The 22825-nt window shown below is 57.4% G+C and overlaps 1 protein-coding gene across 2 annotated transcripts; it reads right to left on the reverse strand.

Annotated features, from left to right (window-relative positions):
* Positions 1-1301: 1301 nt before the first annotated feature.
* Positions 1302-21614, reverse strand: DEGS2 (delta 4-desaturase, sphingolipid 2). 2 transcript variants are annotated; one of them, XM_057731767.1, is made up of 3 exons: positions 21399-21614; positions 4086-4828; positions 1302-1887 (listed from the first exon to the last, which is right to left on the reverse strand). In XM_057731767.1, exons 1-3 carry the CDS (start codon positions 21478-21480, stop codon positions 1741-1743), a joined length of 972 nt encoding a protein of 323 aa, XP_057587750.1. In that variant the 5' UTR covers positions 21481-21614; the 3' UTR covers positions 1302-1740. The 2 variants fall into 2 exon arrangements, with proteins under 2 accessions (XP_057587750.1, XP_057587749.1); XM_057731766.1 differs by lacking the exon at positions 21399-21614 and having other exon boundaries at positions 4086-4979.
* Positions 21615-22825: the final 1211 nt, after the last annotated feature.

Consider the following 22825-nt stretch of genomic DNA (forward strand, 5'->3'; position numbering starts at 1 on the left):
GCCCAGCTGTCCTCTGGGCTCCATGGGAGGAGGGCCTCCAGTCTGGCTCGTGACAGTGGGACTGTTCTCTGCCCTGCCTCTGGACACACTGCGTCTCACTGAGGACTCCCAGCAACCCTGAGACACAGGCACAGGGTTGCCCTGCCTGTTAGGAGGTGAGCGGTTCTGAGCCACAGCTCTGCGAGCCGCTCTCTGGCTCCTTCTGCCTCCCACGGTCCAGGAATCCTGTCATCTCGGGGCCTGGTGGAGGGGTGGGGGGTGTGCAGGTGGTGACGGGGTGCCCCCTTCTTCCCGGGGCAGCTGCCTCTCAGGAGAGCTGTGCCAGGCCCCTGCCCTGGGCCCACCTTCGGCTGTGGCTGAGGCCCGGCCGTGACTCTGCCCTGACGGCAGATAAGCACGCTGGCGGACACAGAGCTTGTGAGGCTCAGCTGGGCTCCCTGGGGCTCCCCTGCACCCAGGCCGGCCTGCGTGCACAAGGAGGGGCCCCTGGCCCGTGCTCACAGCTGCTCTCCCCTCCCACAAGCCCAAGGGCCTCTTCCCCGGGCCATCCCAGTGGTCAGACCACGCGGGACAGGGGAGCACCTGGCACCACATGGGGCCACTCCCAGCCCTGGGCAGGAAGTCCCTGCTCAGCACCTGCCTGGTCTCAGACACCAGGAAGGCGGGGGCTGCCCTGTGCCTTCCTCCCAGCCCTCCCTCTCCCGGGTCGGCTAAAGCAGCCCCGCCACGCCCACCCCTGGGCGGGGGTCCTCAGCCTCCCCAGCCTCATGTCTCCAAGGGGAGGCTGTCTTTCCCTTGCCCAAGCACCCCTGCTGCTGCCTGCCTGCCTTGGGGAGACCAGGACCCCGACCCCAACACAGCCCCTGGACTAAGGGCTGACTCAGAAGATGCCTCCCTCGCTCAACTGTGCCATCAGCCCTCAGCACAGGACAAGCCATGTCCCTCTTCACAGACACACCAAGAACCATAGTTCACTTGGGTAGTCGCCCACCGGTCCAGCCACCTGTCCACCCACCATCTGCCTGGCCTGTGGTACCTGCTCTCAAGTCCGACATCTGAGCTGGTGGGGGTGAGTTAGGTGAACGAGGTGGAGCAGGGGGTGGGGGGAGCAGGGCTGTGGCGCGAGCAGGGACGTTTGTGGGCCGTGTGGACCTCTGCCCGCACCCCAGAGGCTGGGCACTCACAATGGCAGGGCCCTCGGGGAATGCTGCCCCAGCACCAGTTGCCAGGACGGAGGAGCATGGCCTCAGGCCCTGCCTGCTGGCAGTCAAGCCCAATCCTGGGAAGCACAATCTGTGGACTCGAAAACAAACACTGGATTTAATTTAGGGCGTGGGAACGCCAGAGAAATCAGCTCCCTGGGCACAGAGCACCCAGGGCAGGGCCAGGACTTGCCGGTGGGGCCTGGAAAGGGAGAGCCCGGCCTGAGGTCACCAGTCCACGCGCAGACCAAGCCTCTCCAGGCTGCCATCCGTGCCCGCTGTCGCCGGGCGTGGTCTCGAGGCTCCGGGGGATGCTGGGGGGAAGCGCAGCAGCCTCAGGTGCAGGAACCCAGTGCAGCTAAACCAGTTCTGGGCACTGGGCGGGGAGCACAGGTGACCGCCCGCCCTGCAGCAGGCGGGCGGGGCGAGGCCGGGCAGCACCCTGAAAGCACAGGCCCGGCTCCCCGCCCCGGGCCCTGAGGCCGGCGGCAGGGCCAGCGCCACAGGCGCCGTGCGCTCAGGGCGCCGGCCGGCTGGCTCACAGGCTTTCCTCCGCCAGCTTGCACACCCGCTTCACCCTGGCGTAGGGCCCCAGGGAGTCCTCGAACACAAAGTCCCAGAGCACCTTCACCCACGAGTGGTGCTGGGGCAGGTGGTCGTAGTACTCGGGCGCGATCTTCCGCACCTGCGGAGAGGGAGAGCGGGTCAGGGGCTGCGCGCGGGCACGCGCACGCAGCCACACCTGTGCGCACCGGCGCGGGCACGCGGGCACGCAGACACACGTGTGAGCACGCAGACCGCAGCCGCACGTGCACGCACGTGCACACACGCACAACCGTGGCATCTCGCAGGCTTCCGTGTCGGGCTCAGCCAGGCAGGAGGCCGCCCAGCGCTGCCCGAAAGCGGAGGGGCCCTGGGCTGGGGGCACCCAGAGGCCCTGAGCAGTTAAAGTGCCCCCCCCCCCGGAGAGCGCACCCCGAGTTTCTCACCCAGCAGCTCCTGGACAGGTGGCCGAGTTCTGAGGCGCAGCCCAGCTCGAGTCCTGCAGAACCACGGTCACGTCCCCGCGCCTCGGCCCACCGTGCCATCCGTCTCGGACCCGCAGACCCCTCTGAGCTCGGCTCCCACCACCCCACACCCCATCGCCCTCCTCCCGGCCTCAGCAGTTGTCATTTCCCCCTCAAGCTCCCTGCCCACCTCCGTGCCCGACACCCTCAGCCCGCCTCCTCCAGGAAGTACTCCAGCCTCAGCGCCTGCATCCGAACCAGCACCTGCCCTGCTCACCAGCTGCAGGGAAGGCCTCCCCCTCCCCCCCACAGAGCAAGCACCAGGTGCACCGGCCTACTTTATGGCTGAAGGGAGGGGTGGGGCTCAGGGGGATGAGAAGCAGGGAGCCTTTGACTTTGCTTGGGAGAAGTGAAGGCTTTTGGACTTCCTAGGTGGCGCAGTGGGTAAGAATCTGCCTGCCAATGCAGGGGACACGGGTTCGAGCCCTGCCCCAGGAAGATACCACATGCCACAGAGCAACTAAGCCCGTGAGCCACAACTATTGAGCCCATGTGCTGCAACTACTGAAGCCCACGCGCCTTAGAGCCTGTGCTCTGCAACAAGAAAGGCCACTGCAATGAGAAGCCCACACACCACAATGAAGAGTAGCCCCCGCTCACCACAACTAGAGAAAGCTCGTGTGCAGCAGCGAAGCCCCAACACAGCCAATAAAATACATAAATAAATAAATAAATTTATTAAAAAAAAAAAAAGTGAAGGCTCACAGCTGACAGCACAGCGATTCTGTGAGCATCTGGTCAAGATTCTGGCTCTGCTGCTTCCTGAGGCAGGGACCCCCACCCCCAGCCAATGCCTTCTCGTCCATGAAATGGGCATGATGGGCTTGAAATGCCGCAGGGACTTGTAGTGAGGCTTCGGTGAGATGGGGGCTGGCACAGAGCAGGACCTCAGTACTGAGGCGAGGGGGTGGGGGGGCCGCACAGCCAGGGCAGACACGCGGGCTGTGGGACTCCAGGGTCACGTGGGCCGTGGCACAAACACCTGCACACCTAGATCGCGCACACTCAGGTACTCATGGACACAGGCAGGTGGACATGCATGCACAGACATGCACATGTGGACAGGCACACCTAACCACGTGCAGGAACATGGGCACACTCACACACACTCATACAGACACCCTTCCCACCACCAGAGTCTCCTGCCATGCTGTGCAAGGTCACCTCAGCTCTAACCAAGCAGCGCTAGGCCGGAACTCCTCCTCCTCCTCCTCTCCCCCCTTCTCTCTCCTTTAGAAAGTCTCCAACCCCAGGTATCCCAAGACAGAGGTGCCAGCCTGGAGGCTTCCCCTCTGAGGCAGCTATGGCCAAGCCCCTTGGATCACAAAGGGCAAGGCCCACCCTGTCCTCTCTGTGCTGTGAGGGGTTCCCTGGAGAGTCACAGGGCAGTGACAAGAAATGGCAAGGGCCGGGGTCAGGAAGGGGAGGTGCTTCACTCGCAGTATCGCTACCACTGCACCCTTTACAGAAGAGGAAGTTGAGGCACAGAGAGGGCAAGCGGCTTGCCCCAGGACGCACAGCCAGCCAGTGACTATCATAGCTGTGCTCAAACGGGTTTTCATTAAACCAAGAGGCCTGAGCTGTAAAATGCCCCTCGAGCCCCTGCCTCCCCTGCTTGAATTCACCTCCTTATTCTCCAACCAGGCACTCCGTGTGCCAGGTGGCCTTTCCTTCTGCCCTAGGGACCACAGGTGAGCATGTGGCCATCCCGTGATGAGCACGAGAAAAAGAGGCCAGAGCGTGGCCCAAAGCCCATCCCACGCCTCCCCACTCCCGCTAAGGTGCCCATTGCAGCCCTACGGCCGTGGCCACATACCAGGGGCAGGTTGCAGCCCGGGATGCTGGGGAAGTCATGGTGCTCCATGTGGTAGCCCACGTTGAAGGTGATCCAGTTGAGGGGCCCGTAGTAGGAGTAGGTCTCATGGCCCTTGAGGAACATGTAGTGTTCAGCCACGAAGTGGCCCGAGATGGGGTGCAGGCCCAGGCCCAGCAGGGAGCTGGCCAGCAGGTAGACCATGGGCTTGAGCCCCCAGAGGGTGAAGATGGCGGCGTCGACCGCCAGCTGCACCAGGGCGTTGAACACCTCCATGCGGGTTATGGCCTTGGGGTGCACGCAGAGCGGCCGCAGCGAGTAGAAGAAGGGCTGCAGCGCCAGCCACAGCAGCTTTCGGGCCGGCGTGCAGAAGAGCCAGCCCTCGAGGCGCGTGGGCACGTCCACGTCCAGCCCGTCGCCGCCCAGGTAGCGGTGGTGGTCCACGTGGTACTTCTTGAAGGAGGAGGCGTAGGGCAAGCCCAAGGGCAGGTTGGCGAAGACGGCGAACCAGCGGTTGTGGGCGGGGCGGCCGGTGCCGAAGGCGGTGTTGTGCGAGATGTCGTGGATGGCCAGCGTCAGCGAGTGGTTCACGCAGCCCCCGAAGGCGTAGGCCCAGAAGAACAGCCAGCGCCACGCCAGCCCCCGCACCAGCCAGGAGGCCAGCAGCTGCACCAGCACCATCCCCAGCACCGTCCACTTGATGCGAGGGTCCGGCTGCATCAAGGCCTTGATGGCCGGGTACTTGGCTGCAGGAGGACCGGGAGAGAAGGTGAGGCGGGCACGGGCTGCGTGGGTCCCAAATGCATGCCTCCCCTCCTCCGCCATCCCCCCCCCCCTTTCATTTTTCCGGCCATCTTCCCTCCCTCTCTTTCCCTCCACCATCCACTGAGCCCCCAGGCAGTGACACAGAGACTCGCTCTAAGACCCAGCCCCGCGCTGTGGGCCTAGAAGCAGCCTCCGCTCTGGGGAGATTTCCCAGAGTGGGGGTCTTTGTCACCAGCCTAAATAAAGAGCAGACGTCAGCATGGGCCGCAGGCACGTAACCCCCAAAATGAAAGCAACTGCGGAGGGCCACAGGTTCCGCGCACGCGGCGCTGTGACCGGTTGCGGGCTTCCAGGGAGCCCAAGAGCCACCAGCAGACTCTTCGGGGCCCCTGGGAGGGGACAGGAGGCCTGGGGGAGGGCAATGTGGAGGGCTCTGGCTTTGTCTCGGTGTTTCAGTTCTTAAAACAAACAAGATCTGAAGGAACTATGATAAAATGTTGAATGCGCTTGTTTGGGTGGTGGGCGTTTGTTATAGTATCTTTTGTACTTTTCTGTGTTTTGTTTTACAGAAAAGGAAAAAACAATGGCAGTGGGAGCTGCCCAAGCAGGGGAGGGCCTTCCCAGCCGAGAAGCAGCCAGAAGAGAACAGGGTGGGGTGGGTGCCCTTGGGGCAAGAGAGCAATCCCTTCTAGAAACCCCTGCTTGGCGGGAAGGGGCTGGCAGGGCCAGGCGTAAGACTGGCAAGGAGGCTGGTTCTGTGTCCAGGGGCAGGGAGGGACCGGGCCGGGAGGCATCACATGTCAAGGGGACAGTCACCGTCCCACCCCAGGTCTGCTCTGTCTCTTGGTTCCCTGGCAGAGGAGACAGGCCCTCGGGTGGAGCCAGCGTCCTGACACACGGATGGGGATGGAGGCTGCTGAGGGCGGGGCTTGTCCCAGGCACCCTTAGGACAGTCACTGCCCGTCTCCAGGGCCTTCACTGTCCACCCCTCCTGCCCAGGCAGCAGCTGGGTGGCCTCAGACTGGCCTGTGAAGGGGGTCTCCAGGGCTGCAGCAGACCGACTGGAATCGGCCAGGCCAAGGCCGAATCCTGGCCTGCTTTTCCCTCCAAGTGACCCAGGAAGTAGCTTCCTTTTTGTGCTCAGAATGGGAAGCGTGTGACAGCTCCTCCTTCCCCCAGCCCGAAGATCTTTCTGTCAGAGCCACCCAGCAATGGAACAGGATGCTTCAGAGGTGGTGAGCTGCCTGTCCCTGGGGGTATGCAAGAAGAAACAACAAGGGCAGAAACCCCAGAGGGGAGACTCAGGCTCGAAGTCCTCCTGCCTGAGCTGCAGTGGCACCACAAGCCCATCTCGAGGTCAGTCTCGATCTCGCTGTGTGGCTGTGGTGCATTCCCATCCTCTCTGGGCTCTGTGTCCCAGTGTGCCACAGTGTGGGCAGGATGTGCCTCACGGGGTATGTGTACCACAAACACGTCCTGGACCCTGATGGCGGGACAGCCAGCATCTGCTGGATATGCCGGGGGGAGTCGGGGTTCCCACGTCCTAGAACCTCTGCCCGGGAAGCCCACAGAATCCCCCAGGCAGCATTAACACCCCTGCTATCTACACACCAGCTACAGTGGTTTTGGCTCCAACCAAATTAGCAGTGGTGCTGCACAGCCCTCAAGACAGCCTGCCCGTGGCCAGGGTGGGGTCTGAACCTCACACCCCTGCCCCCTATTCCCATTCCAGCCGCCTTCCCCCTACTGCAGGGGCCACCCCCAGGCTTCCAAGCTCAGCAATACTGCTGGCCCTGTGATCCCGGGAACTCTCCCCAAAGCTGCCAAAGACACCACCTAAATAGGTTCAGGAGGATGGTGGTCACAGCACAAGTGTCAAAGCCAAACTTGGGAAAGAGCACGCCCAGGGCTGGCAATAAACTTCAGCTCTGCTTAACAGGGGCCCAGGGGGCCACAGCATCCCCAGGTGGGGTTGGAAGGGAGCAGCTCTGGATAAGGGTTTAGTAACCAGAATATATAAGGATCTCCTACAACCCCAAAACAAAAAGGCAAACAACCCCAATAAAAAAAATGAGCAAAGGACTTGAATAGATATTTCTCCAAAGATGTGCACCTGTTTCCCCAAGCACGTGAAAAGGTGCTCAGCACCACCAGTGCCCAGCGATGCAGTCAGCATCACGGTGAGATCCCACCTCAGAGTCACTAGGACTCAAAAAACAGAAAACAGCAAGCGCTGGCGAGGCTGCAGAGAAATGGGGACCATTGTTTGTATGTTGCTAGTGGCAATGGAAAATGGTGCAGCCGCTGTGGAAAACAATTGAGCAGCTCCTCAAAAAGTTAAACATGGAATTACCATAAGACCCAGCAATTCCACGCCTAAATATATACCCCGAGAATTGAAATAAGGGACACAAATAGATACTTGCACACCCGTGTGCATAGAAATATTCACAATAGCCAGAAGGTGGAGACAACCCAAGTGTCCATCAACTGATGAGTAGATAAACAAAATGTGGTCTCTCCACACAATGGAATATCATTCAGCCTTAGGAAGGAATGAAACTTCCAGTTATAAAGTAAGTAGCACATGGGGAGGTAATGTCCAGAATGGTGACTAGAGTTATTAATACTGTGTTGCATGTTTTCAAGTTGTTAAGAAAGTAGATCTTAAACATTCTCACCAAGAACTTCTCAGCCGGGATTTCCCTGGTGGTCCAGTGGGTAAGACTCCGTGCTCCCAATGCAGGGGGCCCAGGTTCAATCCCTAGCCAGGGAACTAGATCCGGCACGCATGCCGCAACTAAGAGTCTGCATGCTGCAACTAAAGATCTTGCATGCTGCAACTAAGACCCAGTGCAGCCAAAATAAATAAATATTTTTTAATTAAAAAAGAAAGAACTTCTCATCCAAGAACTCAAGACATGTTAGCTAGACGACTTATTGGGACCATTTCTCCAAATACAATAGCAAATCACTGTGTTTGGGGGGGAGGGATAAATTAGGGGTTTGGGAGTAAAATATACACACTATTCATAAAATAGATAACCAACAAGCACCTACTGTGTAGCACAGGGAACTCTACTCAATATTTTGTAATAACCTATAATGGAAGAGAATGTAGAAAAATTATATATATTTATATATGTATGTATATATAATTGAATCCGTTTGCTGTATACCTGAAACTAACACAACATTGTAAATCAACTATATTTCAATAAAATTTTTTTGAAAAGTCGTGCTTGTACACTGAAGCTAATATAAATATAACGTTATAGGTCAATTATACCTCAATTTTAAAAGTCCTTATGTTGAATTTCCCACCTCTCTGTCTCACAATGCCAGCCAACTGCCTTAATCCTGCTCCCGGGAACTGACTCCCAAATAAACTACCAGCACCCCTCCCCCCCCCAAAAAAAAGGAATGAAGGATGGCCACAGGCTGCACACAACATGGATGGACCCTGAGGACATTGTGACAAGTGAAAGAAGCCAGTTAGGAAAGGCCACACACTGTATGATTCCATGTACGTGAACTACCTAGAATAGGCACGTTCACACAGGGAGTAGAGGTTTCCAGGGCTGGGGGTGGGGGAGGGGGAGGGGCAGTGACTGGTAATGGGTGTAGAGTTTCCGTTTGAAGTCATGAAAAAGTTTTGGGGACTTCCCTGGTGGCGCAGTGGTTAAGAATCCACCTGCCAATGCAAGAGACATGGATTCGATCCCTGGTCCTGAAAAATCCCACATGCCGCAGAGCAACGAAGCCCGTGCACCACAACTACTGAAGCCTGTGCACCTAGAGCCCGTGCTCTGCAACGAGAGAAGCCACCACAATGAGAAGCCCGTGCACCACAAGGAAGAGTAGCTCCCACCCGCCACAACTAGAGAAAGCCCGTGCGCAGCAACAAAGACCCAACGCAGCCAATAAATAAATAAATATTTGTTCATTTAAAAAAGAAAAGAAAAGAAAAAGTTTTGGAAGTAGTGATGGCTACACAACACTGTGAAAGTAATTAATGCCACCAAATCACATGCTTTACACGCGGTTAAAATGGCAAACTCTATGTTACAGATATTTTACCACAATTTTTTTTAAAACGTTAAAAAAAAAAATCCCAGCCCCAAGCAGGTTACCTCAGTTCCAAGGCTCGTTTCTGAATCATAAACAGGTCACTGGGAGGATGGATAGATAAGGCACGGAAAGCTCAGGCTGACTGGCTGGGAGCAGGGGCCCAGGTTAATCTGCACCTTATGACGAGCTGTCAACAAAGCGCACCGTGGAGCCCGGGCTTGGGAGGCCGGCGACCAGGATGCTGCCCGCAGACGGGGATGCTGAGGACAGCGGTGGTGGGATTAGGCTGCTTAGTGCTCTCCTCCCAGGCCCGCCCATGTGGCCTGACGGTGGCCAAGTAGGTTGTCCCCGTGCTGTAGGAAGCGACCTGGCTGCCCCCAAAAAGGCCAGAGGCCCCCGTAGGGTGCGTGCTGCCCCAGGCAGGCAGAGGAAGATACAGGGAAGGGCGCCAAGGCTCTGACGCCTGGAACCAGCTCACAAGGTGGAGGGAGAGATCGGCAACTGCGGTGGGCAGAATAGCAGCCCCCCAAAGGTGCCCAGGGCCCACCCCTCGCCCTGTGAATCGGTCAGCTTACGCGGCACCCAGGGTGCTGGTCTGCTGACCTCACGACTGCAAGGATAGCCTGGTTTATCCCGGCAGCGCGGTGTCATCCCAGGCTCTGGACCGTGGGAGAGCAGTCAGGAGAGGAGATCGGGCATGTGCCAGCTTGGAAGATGCAGGGGCCATGAGCCAAGGGGCGGAGGTGGCTCCAGAAGCTGGAGAGGCCAGGAAACACTCCCCTGTGGAGCCTCCAGAAGAAACTTCAGCCTGGGGAGACCCGAGTCAGACTTCTGGACTCCAGAACCGTAAGATAACAAGGGTACTGTCTGTAGTCATTTGCCACCGCAGCCCTAGGAAACTCAGAGCAACCAGACAGGCTCCAGCAGCCTGGCTGATCTCACTGCCCTGTCCCTGCACTGGCCTGGCGCTGGGCGCTGGGCACCATGGTGACTCACATTTGACCCTGCCCCTCGAGGGCCCCACTGCCCGCCAGCCTCGGCCAAAGTGGACCAGCTAGCATGGCGCTTGCCCAGTGTCACCCTGCCAGGCAGGCACAGGAGACAAAAGGACCCCGGTCAGGGGGATGGGGACTGACATGTGGGCCCCACTCAGGAGGGGGTGCAAGGGGCAGGCTTCATCCCAGCTCGTTCCTGTCCCAAAGGGGGGTCAGAATGAGCAGGGACACTTCAGAGGGTTGCCCAGGAAGATGGGTGCTTCCCCTGGAGGGCTGAGAGGTGTTGGGGGGCGAGAACCCAGCAGCCATGGTGAGGTGGAGCAGGGGAGGAAGAAGTGTCCTGATGATAGCCAGGCGAGGACATGCCTGCAGCCTCAGCCATCGGGAATGTTCTCACCCACAGCCCAGTATCTGGGAAATCACATGCAAAGTTCTCAAAACTTTGCATACCTGGATGTCAGGTTGCGACCACAGGCTGCAGGGCTCCACTGGCCTCCCGCCCACCAGGGGCAGCCTCTGGGCACCAGCCTCCCCCTCAGGCAACCAGGGGCTGGGCCCTCACGTGTCTGGGCACACCTGGGAGCTGACCCAGGCAGCCAGAGGCCACCAGCCTCCACAGGGCAGGCCTCCCCCGCTTCCCCTTGGAAGGAGGCCAGGCCTGGGACAGGCCACACCTGTGCCAGGTGAGCACAGACTGACAAGCTCTGGGCCAGCAGTGACCCAGGGATCCAGGCCAGCAGTCAGGCCACTCCTGTACCCCTCGGAGGCAAGCACAGAGACAGGGCGCTTGTGACCTTGGACGCTGGGCCTCCAGTGCCCGTCTGTCAAACAAGGCCAGGACATCCTGCGTGAGTGGGGACAAAGGAGAACACCCTTGGCGGTCCCTCCCCTGCCTGGCCTGGTGCCCCTTCCTCCTTTCCCGACAGTTTCCCTGGGACTCAGCCGTCCTCAGCTCAGGCATGGCCCCAGGACAGCCTGGGGGGCCTGGTCCCCCGCCCCTCACCCTGACCTAGCAGGCCAGGGCCAGTCCTGCCCGCACCACCGCCCCAGCCTAGGTCTCCACATCTGGGAAATGAGGATGACACCCCAACCCGTCCATCCAGGCAGCGGTGAGACCGGGATGACAGCTCTGAGCCCTGGGAGCTGTTCCTACTGTTGTTATTAAATACAGTTTTCTGATCTGAGAGTAAAAACGTCCCATTTCTGACCTTTGGGGCCGTGGGCTGATCTTGGAGGGGACCAGGCCCCGGGCTTGCTTTAACCTATGAGAACAGGGCCCTCGCTCCAAGGCCACGACGGTCACTGGGCCCAGCCGTCCCGCAGGAGGCAACAGAAAAAGGGGCAGATGCACAAGCTGGATGCTGGCAGCTCGGGGGCGACCCCGAGAAGGCACCCAGTGCCTACGCTCCAGGTCACCTCCGCCCTGCCCGGGGGGCCCTGTCCAGACCACAGTGCGCGGAGGAGGACCCCCAACAAGCCGAGCATGTCGGAGACAGCGGCCCAGGGGGCTGGGAGCCAGCAGATTCCAGCGGTGGCACGGCTGGGAGACCTCGCTGAACACCCCCGGCCGTCAGTGGAGACCCTGGGAACGCGCCATCAACGTGGGGCCACTCTGGACCCAACCCGGGCCGCGTGGTAAACGGGACCAAGCTGGTTCCCTAGGCCCTCTAACGCCTGCTGGACAATGACTCCATCTTCACTCACGCGAAACAGCAAACTTGGAACGTTTTCAATTCCAGGGCTTCTGGGTCCCTGGGGATTTGGGAGGCCTGGGGGCCTCCCCAAGAAGATGACCTGGGGACCTCCAGCCAGGCAGGCCTAATGAGGTCACTGGGCACAGTCAGGTTGGGGATAACTGGAGCCGTGGGCGTGGGGGTGCCCGGCTGCCAGGGGTCAAGGAGGGTCACAGAAAGGAAGGCAGGCAGGTGCCCGCTGGACTTAGCAAGGCCCTGGGGCCCCCAGCAGGAGCCGTTTCAGCAGGAGGAGAGGTGAGGAGGTGAGGCCGGGTATGGGCCTGGGGAGGGAGGGCTGGCTGGGGGGTGAGGTGGGAGAGATTGGGGCCAGGGGTTGGCAGAAGGACAGGATGGAGATGCAGGGCGGGGGTCATGTAGAAGGCTGGGGGTGCCGGCCTGACAGAGGGGCGCCTCTTCCGGGGCTCGGGACTGAGTCTAGGGAGGGGAAAGCTGCCAGCTCCATCTTCTCTGGGCCCCAGGAGAGGTGGGATGCCCAGGAGGAGGGCGAGAGCACCTTGGCAGCCCCATGAGGGGCCCCGGGCCTGGCTGAACACCCAAACCTGGCCCAGCCTGACCAGGCTCTGCCCCCCTGGGGGATCTCAGCTGACGTCGGGGAGACCCTGCCCACTCAGGCCTCCAGCGCAGAGCACCGGAGATGCTGGGTTAGGACACGCACGCCTCAAGGGCTCTCTGTCCCAGGGGGACACCCTGGAGCCCGGCCCGGACGGCCACCTGGAACCAGAAACAAGCAGAGCCACGCAAATGGCCTTCCAGCAGCAGCCTGGAGCCCAAGGCAGCTGGCCACGAGCAACAGCCATCACCAGGTGTCACACTGTACAGGCACCACACAGAAAGGCGCGCGGAGGTCCGGGGAAGGGTCCGACAAGGCAGGGCGAGGCCGACAGAGCCAAGACTTGACCTCAGGACCCGCGACTTCAGGTCTGCTGGACGCGAGCCGGGGCACGGGTGTGGACTGGTACCGAGCAGGTGAAGCACGCCTGGCGTCTGACACACACTTACTCATTCAGCCCTCACCACCCTGCCCAGGAGGGGACCGTGCCCCTCTCTCAGAGATGAGCACAGAGTTTCCACCACACGCTGCAACAACCCACCTGATTCCCACTGCCTCCTCCAGAGCCCGCAGGGAGGCCTCAGCCCCGAGAGGAGCTGTTTCCCGGAGCTGGGCTACGGCGTCAGGGCAAAGCGCCCAGAGGAAATCCTGGGTTCCAGTTCTGGACAGCCGCACTTGCAGCCTGACTCAGTCCAACCGCTGTGTGTGCCGGGGCAAGCCCCTGTCCCTCTCTGGGCCCCCTTCCTCACTCTCCATCCCTAAGGCACCCACTCTGACAGCCCCAGGCTGTGAGCCCCTGGAGGTCTTTCCCGGGGCACACGGACCACGGGTGGAGAAGAGGGAGGAGGCCACAGGCCCTGAGGTGTTGGGGAGATGGGCTCCAGCAGATGTGAACATTTCCATGCATTACAGATATTTACATACATGACCAACTTGTTCATAAGGACCCAGAGGGCTCAGCAGAAGAGGAGCCACCAGAAGGGAGGCCAGCCTGTCTCCAACGCCCCACGCTGATCCCACAATACAGTCTCCACGTGGATACATGGTTATTTCCAGAACCTTTCCTGGCAAATCGTGCTATGCCGGAAAGGGGGGAGGGAAGGATGGCAGACACAGGCAGCTGGGCAGGGGAGGCTGCCCTGCCGGGCCCTTGCCCTCCGTTGGCAGCAAAGGAGGTCCCAAAGCCCCCCACCCAGCCCCTGTTGACCGGCTGCCGATGAGGTCCCTTCTCTCTGGCCTCCAGCAGGGCTCCCAGGAGCACGTGGGGCTTCTCCCCACCCCCACGCTGGACCTGCCCACGTGCCTGGAGCCTGGCACCGCCTAGCGCTGGATGCTCCAGATGCTCCCCCAGGGAGGTCAAGTGCATGACAGCCCCGCTGGCTCTGGGGCAGAGGTGGGGTGGGGGTGGGGATCTTTGTCACTGCCTTTCACCACGAAGTGCTCCCCAGCCTCGAACATTCCATCGCATCTGTCAGCTCGCTCACGGCTGCCCACCTGCCTCCAGCTCCTTCTGACCCTGTCCCGCCACGAGCTGCTCGGTGTGGAGCGCCTTCCCTCCCGCACCTCCCCCACGGCTGAGCGCCTCTCCCTCTGACAGCTTCTGCAACGAAGGCACCCAAGCCCTCTTCATACCCTCCTTCCCTGCAGCTCTGGCCCCAGTGCTTGCTAAGCCGCCTACCCCCGGCCCCATCTCTCCCACCGCCTTTCTGGTTTCAGAGCCAAAAGACAAGCCCAAGCCTGTCTGGTCAGTGTGGGAAGTGCTCCGGGGGGAAACCAGGGAAGTGGCCCAAAGTGCCTTCAGGAGTCACTTGCCCGCCTCCTGCTAAACCTGCTCTTGATTCATTGATAAATATTTGCCAAAGGTCTGGGATGAGCCAGGCCCCAGATCCTAGAAGCGGGAGGGGCTCCCAGACTGAGCGGGGGTGGGTGTCACACGTGCCAAGAGGACACACACACCAAGTCCCGGGACACTCGAGTCGAGACTCGAGGGATGAGGAGTGGATCTAAGGACACAGGGCGGGGATGCCGAGGGACTGCAAGTGGTCCCAGGGACCTCTGGGGTGAGAGGAACGCTCTAACTTTACTAAAAATCGCTGCACTGTGCCTTTAAAATGAGTGCGTGTTATGGCATGTAAATCACACCTTCTAAAAGCTGGTACAAATTAAAGAGTGTAGATTAAAAGCAGGCCAGGTGGAAGGCACGGCACACACATCAGTACGGAGGCTGGAAAGAATGAGAGGAAGGGGCCACGTGAGCTGGCATCTGCCCGTGGATCACGTACCAGCGAGGACAGGAGCGGGGACAGGCTCTCTTCAGGTCCCAGGTGGAGAAGAGGGTGGAACAGAGGTGCAGGCCAGTGTCACCAGGTTAAAGCCCTGTCCTAATCCTAACTAGCTGTGTGACCTTGGGCAAGGGGTGTAACTTTCCAGATCCCGCCCTGCATAAAAAAATGCAAATATCTGTAAGGCCAAAAATAAGGGGGTCGGGGGGAGGGAAGAAAAAACAAAAGAAATGAATGAAGTCCCTACCCACCATCAGTCCCTCCCATCAGGAAGCACACACAAGCCTCCTAGATAGCTTCCTCCACAAGAGGGCAGACAGCAGTATCAAGCAGTATCAGCAGTATTTCATCTTGTGGAACTGAAAACCACAGCCACAGAAAGACAGAGAAAATGAAAAAGCAGAGGACTTTGTACCAGATGAAGGGACAGGATAAAACCCCAGAAAAACAACTAAGTGAAGCAGAGTTAGGCACCCTTCCAGAAAAAGAATTCAGAATAATGATGGTGAAGATGATCCAGGACTTTGAAAAAAGACTGGATGCAAAGATTGAAAATTTACCAAAGACCTAGAAGAATTAAAGAACAAACAAACAGAGATATGCAACACAATAACTGAAATGAAAAATACACTAGAAGGAACCAGTAGCAGATTAACGGAGGCAGAAGGACGAATAGGTGACCTGGAAGACAGAATGGTGATAATCACTGATGCAGAAAAGAATAAAGAAAAAAGAATGAAAAGAACTGAAGACAGCCTAAGAGACCTCTGGGACAATGTTAAACGCACCAACATTTGCATTATAGGGGTCCCAGAAGGAGAAGAGAGAGAGAAAGGACCTGAGAAAATATTGGAAGAGATTATAGTGGAACACATCCCTAACATGGGAAAGGAAATAGCTACCCCAAGTCCAGGAAGCACAGAGAGTCCCAGGCAGGATAAACCCAAGCAGAAACATGCCAAGACATATAGTAGTCAAATTGACAAAAATTAAAGACAGAGAAAAGTTACTAAAAGCAACAAAGGAAAAACGACACATAACGTATAAGGGAACTCCCATAAGGTTAACAGCTGATTTCTCAGCAGAAACTCTGTAAGCTAGAAAGGAGTGGCATGATATATTTAAAGTGATAAAAGGGAAGAACTTACAACCAAGAATACTCTACCCAGCAAGGATTTCATTCAGATTCCATGGAGAAATCAAAAGCTTTACAGACAAGTAACAGCTAAGAGAATTCAACACCACCAAACCAGCCCTACAACAAATGTTAAAGGAGCTTCTCTAAGCGGGAAATATAAGAGAAAAAAAGGACCTACAAAAACAAACACAAAACAATTAAGAAAATGGTAATAGGAACATACATATTGATAATGACCTTGAATGTAAATGGACTAAATGCACCAACCAAAAGACACAGACTGGCTGAATGGATACAAAAACAAGACCCATATATATGCTGTCTACCAGAGACCCACTTCAGACCTAGGGACACATACAGACTGAAAGTGAGGGGATGGAAAAAGATATTCCATGCAAATGAAAATCAAAAGTAGCAATCCTCATATCAGATAAAATAGACTTTAAAATAAAAAAAGGTTACAAGAGACAAGAAAGGACATTACATGAAGATCAAGGGATCCATCCAAGAAGAGGAAATAACAATGATAAATATACATGCACCCAATATAGGAGTACCTCAATACATAAGGCAAATGCTAACAACTTATGAAAGAGGAAATGCAAGGCAGAAATCGAGACACAGATGTAGAGAACAAACACATGGACACCAAGTGGGGAAAATGGGGAGGGTTGGGGGGGAATGAATTGGGAGATTGGGACACCAAATTGTACACTCTAAATATGTGCTGTTTATTGTCTGTTAACTGTATCTCAATAAAAGTTCTTAAAAAAAAAAAAAAGAAATGAATGAAAAAAATGTTCTGGGACTTCCGTGCTGGCACAGTGGATAAGACCCTGAGCTCCAAATGCTGGGGTCCCGGGTTCGATCCACTGTCAGGGAACTAGATCCTACACACATCCCGCAACTAAGGGTTCACATGACACAACTAAAGGAGTACTCCGATGGAAAAAGGAGCCAAGGACATGAGTAGAAAATTCACCGTGGGAATTCTCTGCGGTCCAGTGGTTTGGACTCAGCACTTTCACTGCCGTGGTCCAGGGTTCAATCCCTAATTGGGGAACTAGGATCCCACGTAAAAATAAAATAAAAATTTTAAACAGAAATTTGCAGAAAGGAGAAAGACAGTGAAATCAAGGAAGAAACACTCAACCTCACTAATCAACTCAGAAATGCCAATTAAAATGGGATGTGTCCCTGCTCTCCAGCCGGCAAAGGATTAAACCATGTGCTCTGAGCTGCGGCTGACAGGTCCCTGGCACTGCTGGAGGGAGTGAACCCCCACAGCGGTGCTGGCAGGTTGGACCGGAGATGCTCAAGCTTTGGTAGGTGCCTGCTGCCTCACTCAGCCTCTCTGGGAAGGGCCCTGGAGGGGGTGGGCCTGGCCCTGCCCTCAGGAAGCTGAGTTAAGAGGAAGAGTCAGACAGTTAAAGCTATCACCTCACAAATCAGTGTAGAATTACAGACAGGAGCAAAGGTCATAAGGTAACAGTGCACAGCACCTCACAGGAGGATAGGGGAGGGGTAGCTGGGGGGCAGGGGTAGGGGTGGGCCTGGCCCTGCTGCTGGCAAGCACCCACATATGCTCCTCTCTCCCCAACTCTATGGGCAGTGAACGAAGCATGTTGGTAGTTTGAAACTGGCCATGATGGAAATAGTTACAAAAATTGGCAAATGCCTATTTGCAAATCAGGGCCTTTTGTTCCCTCTGGGAGTCAACTGATTATTTAATGTTTCCCAACATACCTTGTGCATGTGCACACACTGTTAGACAGTGTTTCTGAGAAAGGGACATTTAGGCTGAGACCTGAAGCATGCATAGGAGTTTGGTAGATGAAAAGTCGGGAAAAAGAATTCAGAGGAAAGAGCATTTGCAAAAGCCACGAAGTAGGAAATGGGCAGATAGGGGGTGTTTTCCACCAAGTGGCTAGAGAGCAGAAAGTAAGGAGGAAGGGCAGGGGCCCGAGCATGGGGGGTGCCGACACACAGAGCAGAGATGAGATTTTAGGAAGGGAAGCCTTGGAGGATTCGAGCCGGGAAGGACACAAGGGATCACCTATCGTCTGTGCTGCTACGCGCCCATGCACCCAGCACCCCTCCCTCCCCACCAGACTGAGGATCACAGCACCCCTTTCTCGGAGAGCTGCACCTCTCTGCTGTCACGATGTGATACATGTGGCTTGCCCATCACAGCCTCCTGCCCACTGGCCAATCAGAGGACTCACAGCTCTGGCCAGAGATTAGCTGGCTCAAGGGGAGGATGGACTATTCAGGGCAGAAGAGAAGGAAGGCACCTCTCTTTCTTCTATGGAATCTCAGAGCTGGGTGGACACAGGCTGCAGCCCGCCTGGTGGAGGAGGAGAAGGGTGACAGCTGCAAGGACCAGGGGCAGGAGAGAACAGCCGTGTGGCCGGCCTGCCCTCCACCCCTGGTGCCAGCATCTCTGTGGTTGGGTGAGGAGTCTCCATGAATTCCCCGGAGAGTGTCAGCCAGTTCTGTTCTGGATTTTACCACTGGCCACTGAGAGAGGCCCAGCCACAGCCTTTCCTAAGCAAAGAGTCCAGCAATCGCCAGAGTCTCACTTCCTTGCTTTCCTTTGATTATTTTTTGATTATTTGACTTTTTTAAATATGTGTGTTCCCTTTTATAAGTAAAACACAAAAAAAATCACAAAGCTATTTGATTTTGAAAAGACAAATTCAAACTCTGCTTCCTATTCCGCTAGGCACACCAGGCTTGGACTCTGATCTCCAATGGGACCAGAGGTTCACTGGCTCCGTTCCCGCCCTTACAGCACCGGGAGCCTCGGCCCCGGTCTGGGAGGCATGTCCCCATTCACGCAGGATCTGGAGGTGGACTTTGCTCTCGCCCGGAGAGCACTGCAGCCAGCTCTATGCAAGGACTTCCTGGGTTCTGACTCCAACGTTCTGACTCCAACGTTCGGATCTTTACTGAGCATCCAGTGGTCCCCAAAGAGCTCGGTGTGGGCCACGGCAGCCTGCTGGCTGGGACTGGAGTACATCCCTGCCTGAACACCAACTTGGCCTCTGTGGCCTCTGAGCTGTATGGCCCTAGGCAAGTCACTTGTCCTCTCTGAGCGCCACTCTAGGGCCTCCTCTGTAAAGAGAGGCTGACAGTTACACAATAGGATTTCTCTCAGGCTGGGAATGGCACAAGCGTCCAGAAAACAGAGATGGAAAGGCATTCCTTGTCCTTGGGGAAAACATGGGCCTTTCTTCAAGAGGTAATAATTATCAACGCAGCTAACATTTATCAAGTGCTGGGCTAAGCACTTAACACCACCTCACTTAATCTGCACAACAACTCCATAAAGAAAATACTACAATTAAACCCTTTAACTCAATCAAACCTCAATTTCCTCATCTGCTTATTGACCCTTACTGCTCAGGGTCACATGGCTAACAAGTGGGTGTTGTCCTTGCCAGGAGATCAGCTCACAGCCAATCTAGACCCAGGTAACCTGCCCTGGAGAGATAAGGACCTGATGGGCTGCCTCTGTGAAGGGGAATCCCCCTGAAACACCACCCTCTCCCGGCCCAGGCTGGGGGGTGGGGTGTTCCCGCAGGAAGGAGAGCTGGACAGGGGGTGTGGCAGAGCAGGAAGGAAGGACACCCAGGTTGGGGAACAGCGGGCACAAGTGCCTGGGAGGGAGGGAGAATGGCACGTTCCAAGTTCACGAGCTCAAAACTGCACGCGTGGGGAGGAATCCACAGCACCCAGTGGACAGTGGGTATCTGCAAACCTCCCTGAAGAGTCAGCCCTTGATGACTTGTGCTGTCCCCACCCTAGCCCAAGTCACCTCCCTCTCCTCCAAGTCTTCCAGGCTTCTCAGCCGCCCTGTCAGGATGCTTCCTGGGTTGGTTCCAGGGCCTGTGGCTTCTCTCTTCAGGGAGAGAGCCTTCTCCATGGCCTGGGGTGCTGGGTACCACACTGAGCACCTTCTCACCCAAGATCTCCTTTTATCCTCATACCCACGCCGCCAGGAAGGATGACTGTGCCCATTTTGCAGATCAAGAAAGTAAGCCTGCAGCCCAGTGTCCGAATCCCTCCAGGCAGCGATATGGGCCAGGATACCTCCCCCAGCCTTCTCTGCCTGGGGCCTGGGGCCAGGTGCCCAGTGAGTCCTGGAAGGGGGAGGTGGGGGACAGCCAGGGGAGGGGAAGGAAACACAGCCTTGCCTTGAAACTGCTGAGGGACGGCAGCCAAGGCGCCTGTGCTCTGTGGGGGAGGGAGGACCAGATGAACCCCAAGTGCCCTCTGAGCCACCTGCAGGAAGTTTGCAGGTGTAGGGGACCATGCTGCCACTGGTGAGGCCACAGACAGTGCTGGGTTACTGCTCGCCTCACAGGAGAAAACATCTGTAACAGACGTTACAGACCCACCCAGGGGTCTCCAGGCCCGGAACCCCCAGAAACAGCAGGGCACGGTCATACACTAAGCACTCAAGGCATCCGGTGTCTGAAAGGTTTAAAGGAAGTAGGACAGATATTTCCCCAGTCTTGGGGTGGGGCAGGAAGACACCAAAGGGAACATTCTAAAGAAAAAAAGCCAATCTATTCAAATGCATTTTAAAAAATAAAAATAAAAAAGCTTCTGTGATTATAAAGGGAAAAAGATGTGCAATTTTTCAGACAAAAGAGCTAAACCCCTCTATACAAAGAGCTCTAACAACTAACAAGAAAAATACCAGCCCAAGAGAAAAAGAAAAATTTGTGTCCAATTAAACACTGAAACCAATCAACAAATTAAAAATTAAACTCGCAATGAAATAGTATTTTCTGTCAATCTGCTTGTCAAAGATTAAAAACGTTTGCCAACCCCAGGTGTGGGCGAGGGTGTGGGGAACTGATGGCTGATTCGGGGGCGCGGGAACGTGTCCACCCTGGTGGAAGCCAGCCAGGCACTGAAAAGACAGTCTGGTGGCACGTGGTAAAAGCTGTTCTGGAGGTGCGAGACCTTTAACCCCTAATCTCGGGTAAAGGACTACATACATCCTGAGAGAAGGATGGAGCCGGCAGGATGGGTGAGTCCACAGGATGGGTGACTGCGTAGGTAAACATGACCTCCCGGGACAATAAACGAGAGAGAGGGGGGCCACCGTGTATTAGGCTATAAAAGAAAAGGACAGACTCTTTGGTACAATCTTTGTTTTTAAAAAACCTTGTCTCTCTCGTTCAGCGTTTGCTTCTTCCGAGGCGCTCATTCTGCCCTTAACTCCGGGATTGGGGATGGGCTGGGCGGCCTCCCGGCGGGGCCGCGGAAACCCAGGCGCTCTGCACACACGGGGGCCCGGGGTGCGGCGGAGGACAGGTGGCCGCCGAGCTGCCTTGGCGGGCGGGGGCGGCGCATCCCGCACACAGACAGTCCCTGGGGCCGACCTCTGCGCTGCGACCTCTCCCCGGAGCTCGAGCCCTGGTCCCGGCCGGGGAGTGGTTCGCGTCCCACAGCCGGGATGGAGCAGCTGAGACGCGCTCCCCTGACTCGCGGATCTGAGCTCGGGTCCCCGGGTCCTAGAGATTCCAGGACAGAGGCAGAGACGCGAGAGGAGTTCTAGACAGGAGCTGCAGAGCCTCAGGATCCCCCGGGCGGGGAAGTGAGGGACGGGGAGTGGCGCTTTCTGGAGCTGAGGTAGGGGAGGGCCTGCTGGGCATCCGGGCCGCGCAGGAGCGACCCCTGGGCTGGGGCTGCCCTGGGACCCCAGACGGCCTCAGAGCTGTCCCCACCCGGGGCCCGCGCTCACCGAGCATCTCCTTGCGTCGCTGCGTGTGTGGCTGGTCCGTGTAGACCCACTCGAAGTCGCTGCGGCCCGCGCTGTTGCCCATGGTGGGGCCCGGAGCGCGGCTCGGAGGGCGCGGCGCAGGGCTCGGCTCCGCTCCACCTGTCGCCCCGCGCTGCGCGGGGACCAGGTCGGGGTTCGGGGCGGGGCCTCGGGGGCGGGGCCTCGGGGGGCGGGACCGGCAGCACCTGGCCACCCGACCTGGGCGCGGCCTGGTGTCGCGGCGGAGGCGGTCCCCGGGGCTCTCGGAGCTTCAGTTACCTCGGTTGGAAAAAGGGGCTCCGCGCGACCCGTGGGGAGTCCCTGGGCCCCAGGCTGTGCGGGGACGCCCCGTTCCCTCGGTTTCACGGAGGCCCCACCGCGGCTGGGCACCGGTTCTCTCCGCCGCCCAGAGCCACGGGTGCTCCTGCCGCCGCTGTCCCCACAGACCCGCCAGTGAGAGCGCCCACCTGGCACGGGGCAGGGGCTGGAGGTTGGAGACTAAATGGATGAGACAGTGCTGGTAGAAAGAAGGGGCTGGGGAAAGGTTCGCCACAGCGATTCTGCCTTCCCCAGCCCACTCCTTTCACGCAATAAGGCAGAGGGCAGTGAGGTGTCTGCAGCTTCGTGGGAGTGAGTCAGCCCCACCCCGCCTTCAGGGAAATCGAGCGACGGGGACACAGGCATGGAAGGGGCCTATTAGGACTCAGGATGATACATGCCGTGACACAGGTAGGTCCTGGGACAGCTAGGGCCAGCAGAGAGGTCTTTTGTGTTAGGCCTCAAAGGATGAGTAGGAGTTCAACCGCTAAAGAAGGGCAAGGGCATTGGTGGTAGAGAGAACAGAAGATGCAAAGGCTGAGACTTGGAAGAATCCAAACATTGTCGGAATGGAGAGTCCGGTTTGCGGGGAGTAGGGGTACAGGGCCCCTCATTTTCACCTCCTCAGGGATTCCTCCCATCCTCCTCTTGCTCCTTTGAAGCTTTGGATGGTGTACCTCGTGTACCTGGAGCCTGGCCTGTAGGAGCTGCCTGGGTAGCAGACTGGCCTGGCAGCCAAAGGTGCCACAAGTTGAGCTTCCCTCCAGTCACCTGCAAGTCTGTGACCCCGGGGTTGCAGTGCATTTGGCAGACCTCCCTGCCCAGGGCCAAAGGCAGTCCTAGCATGAGATGGGAAGGAAGGCCACCAAGCGTGGGCATCCGGTGGCAGCCCGCCACCCACCCCCACAGAGGCTGGATTCCCCCTCCAACAGGAAGATGCTTAGAGCCTAGGGTTGCCACCACCCCTTGCACCAGCCAACAGTGACACCCTCCTGGCTTGCACACCTCCGGGAATGGAGAACTCAGCGCTCCCCAGAGCAACCTGCTCTATTCACAGCCAGAGGGACCTTCAGAAGTCATCCCACCAGCTG

This window comes from Hippopotamus amphibius, chromosome 4 (genome assembly GCF_030028045.1).
Source record: "Hippopotamus amphibius kiboko isolate mHipAmp2 chromosome 4, mHipAmp2.hap2, whole genome shotgun sequence".
NCBI classification, from domain to species: domain Eukaryota; kingdom Metazoa; phylum Chordata; class Mammalia; order Artiodactyla; family Hippopotamidae; genus Hippopotamus; species Hippopotamus amphibius.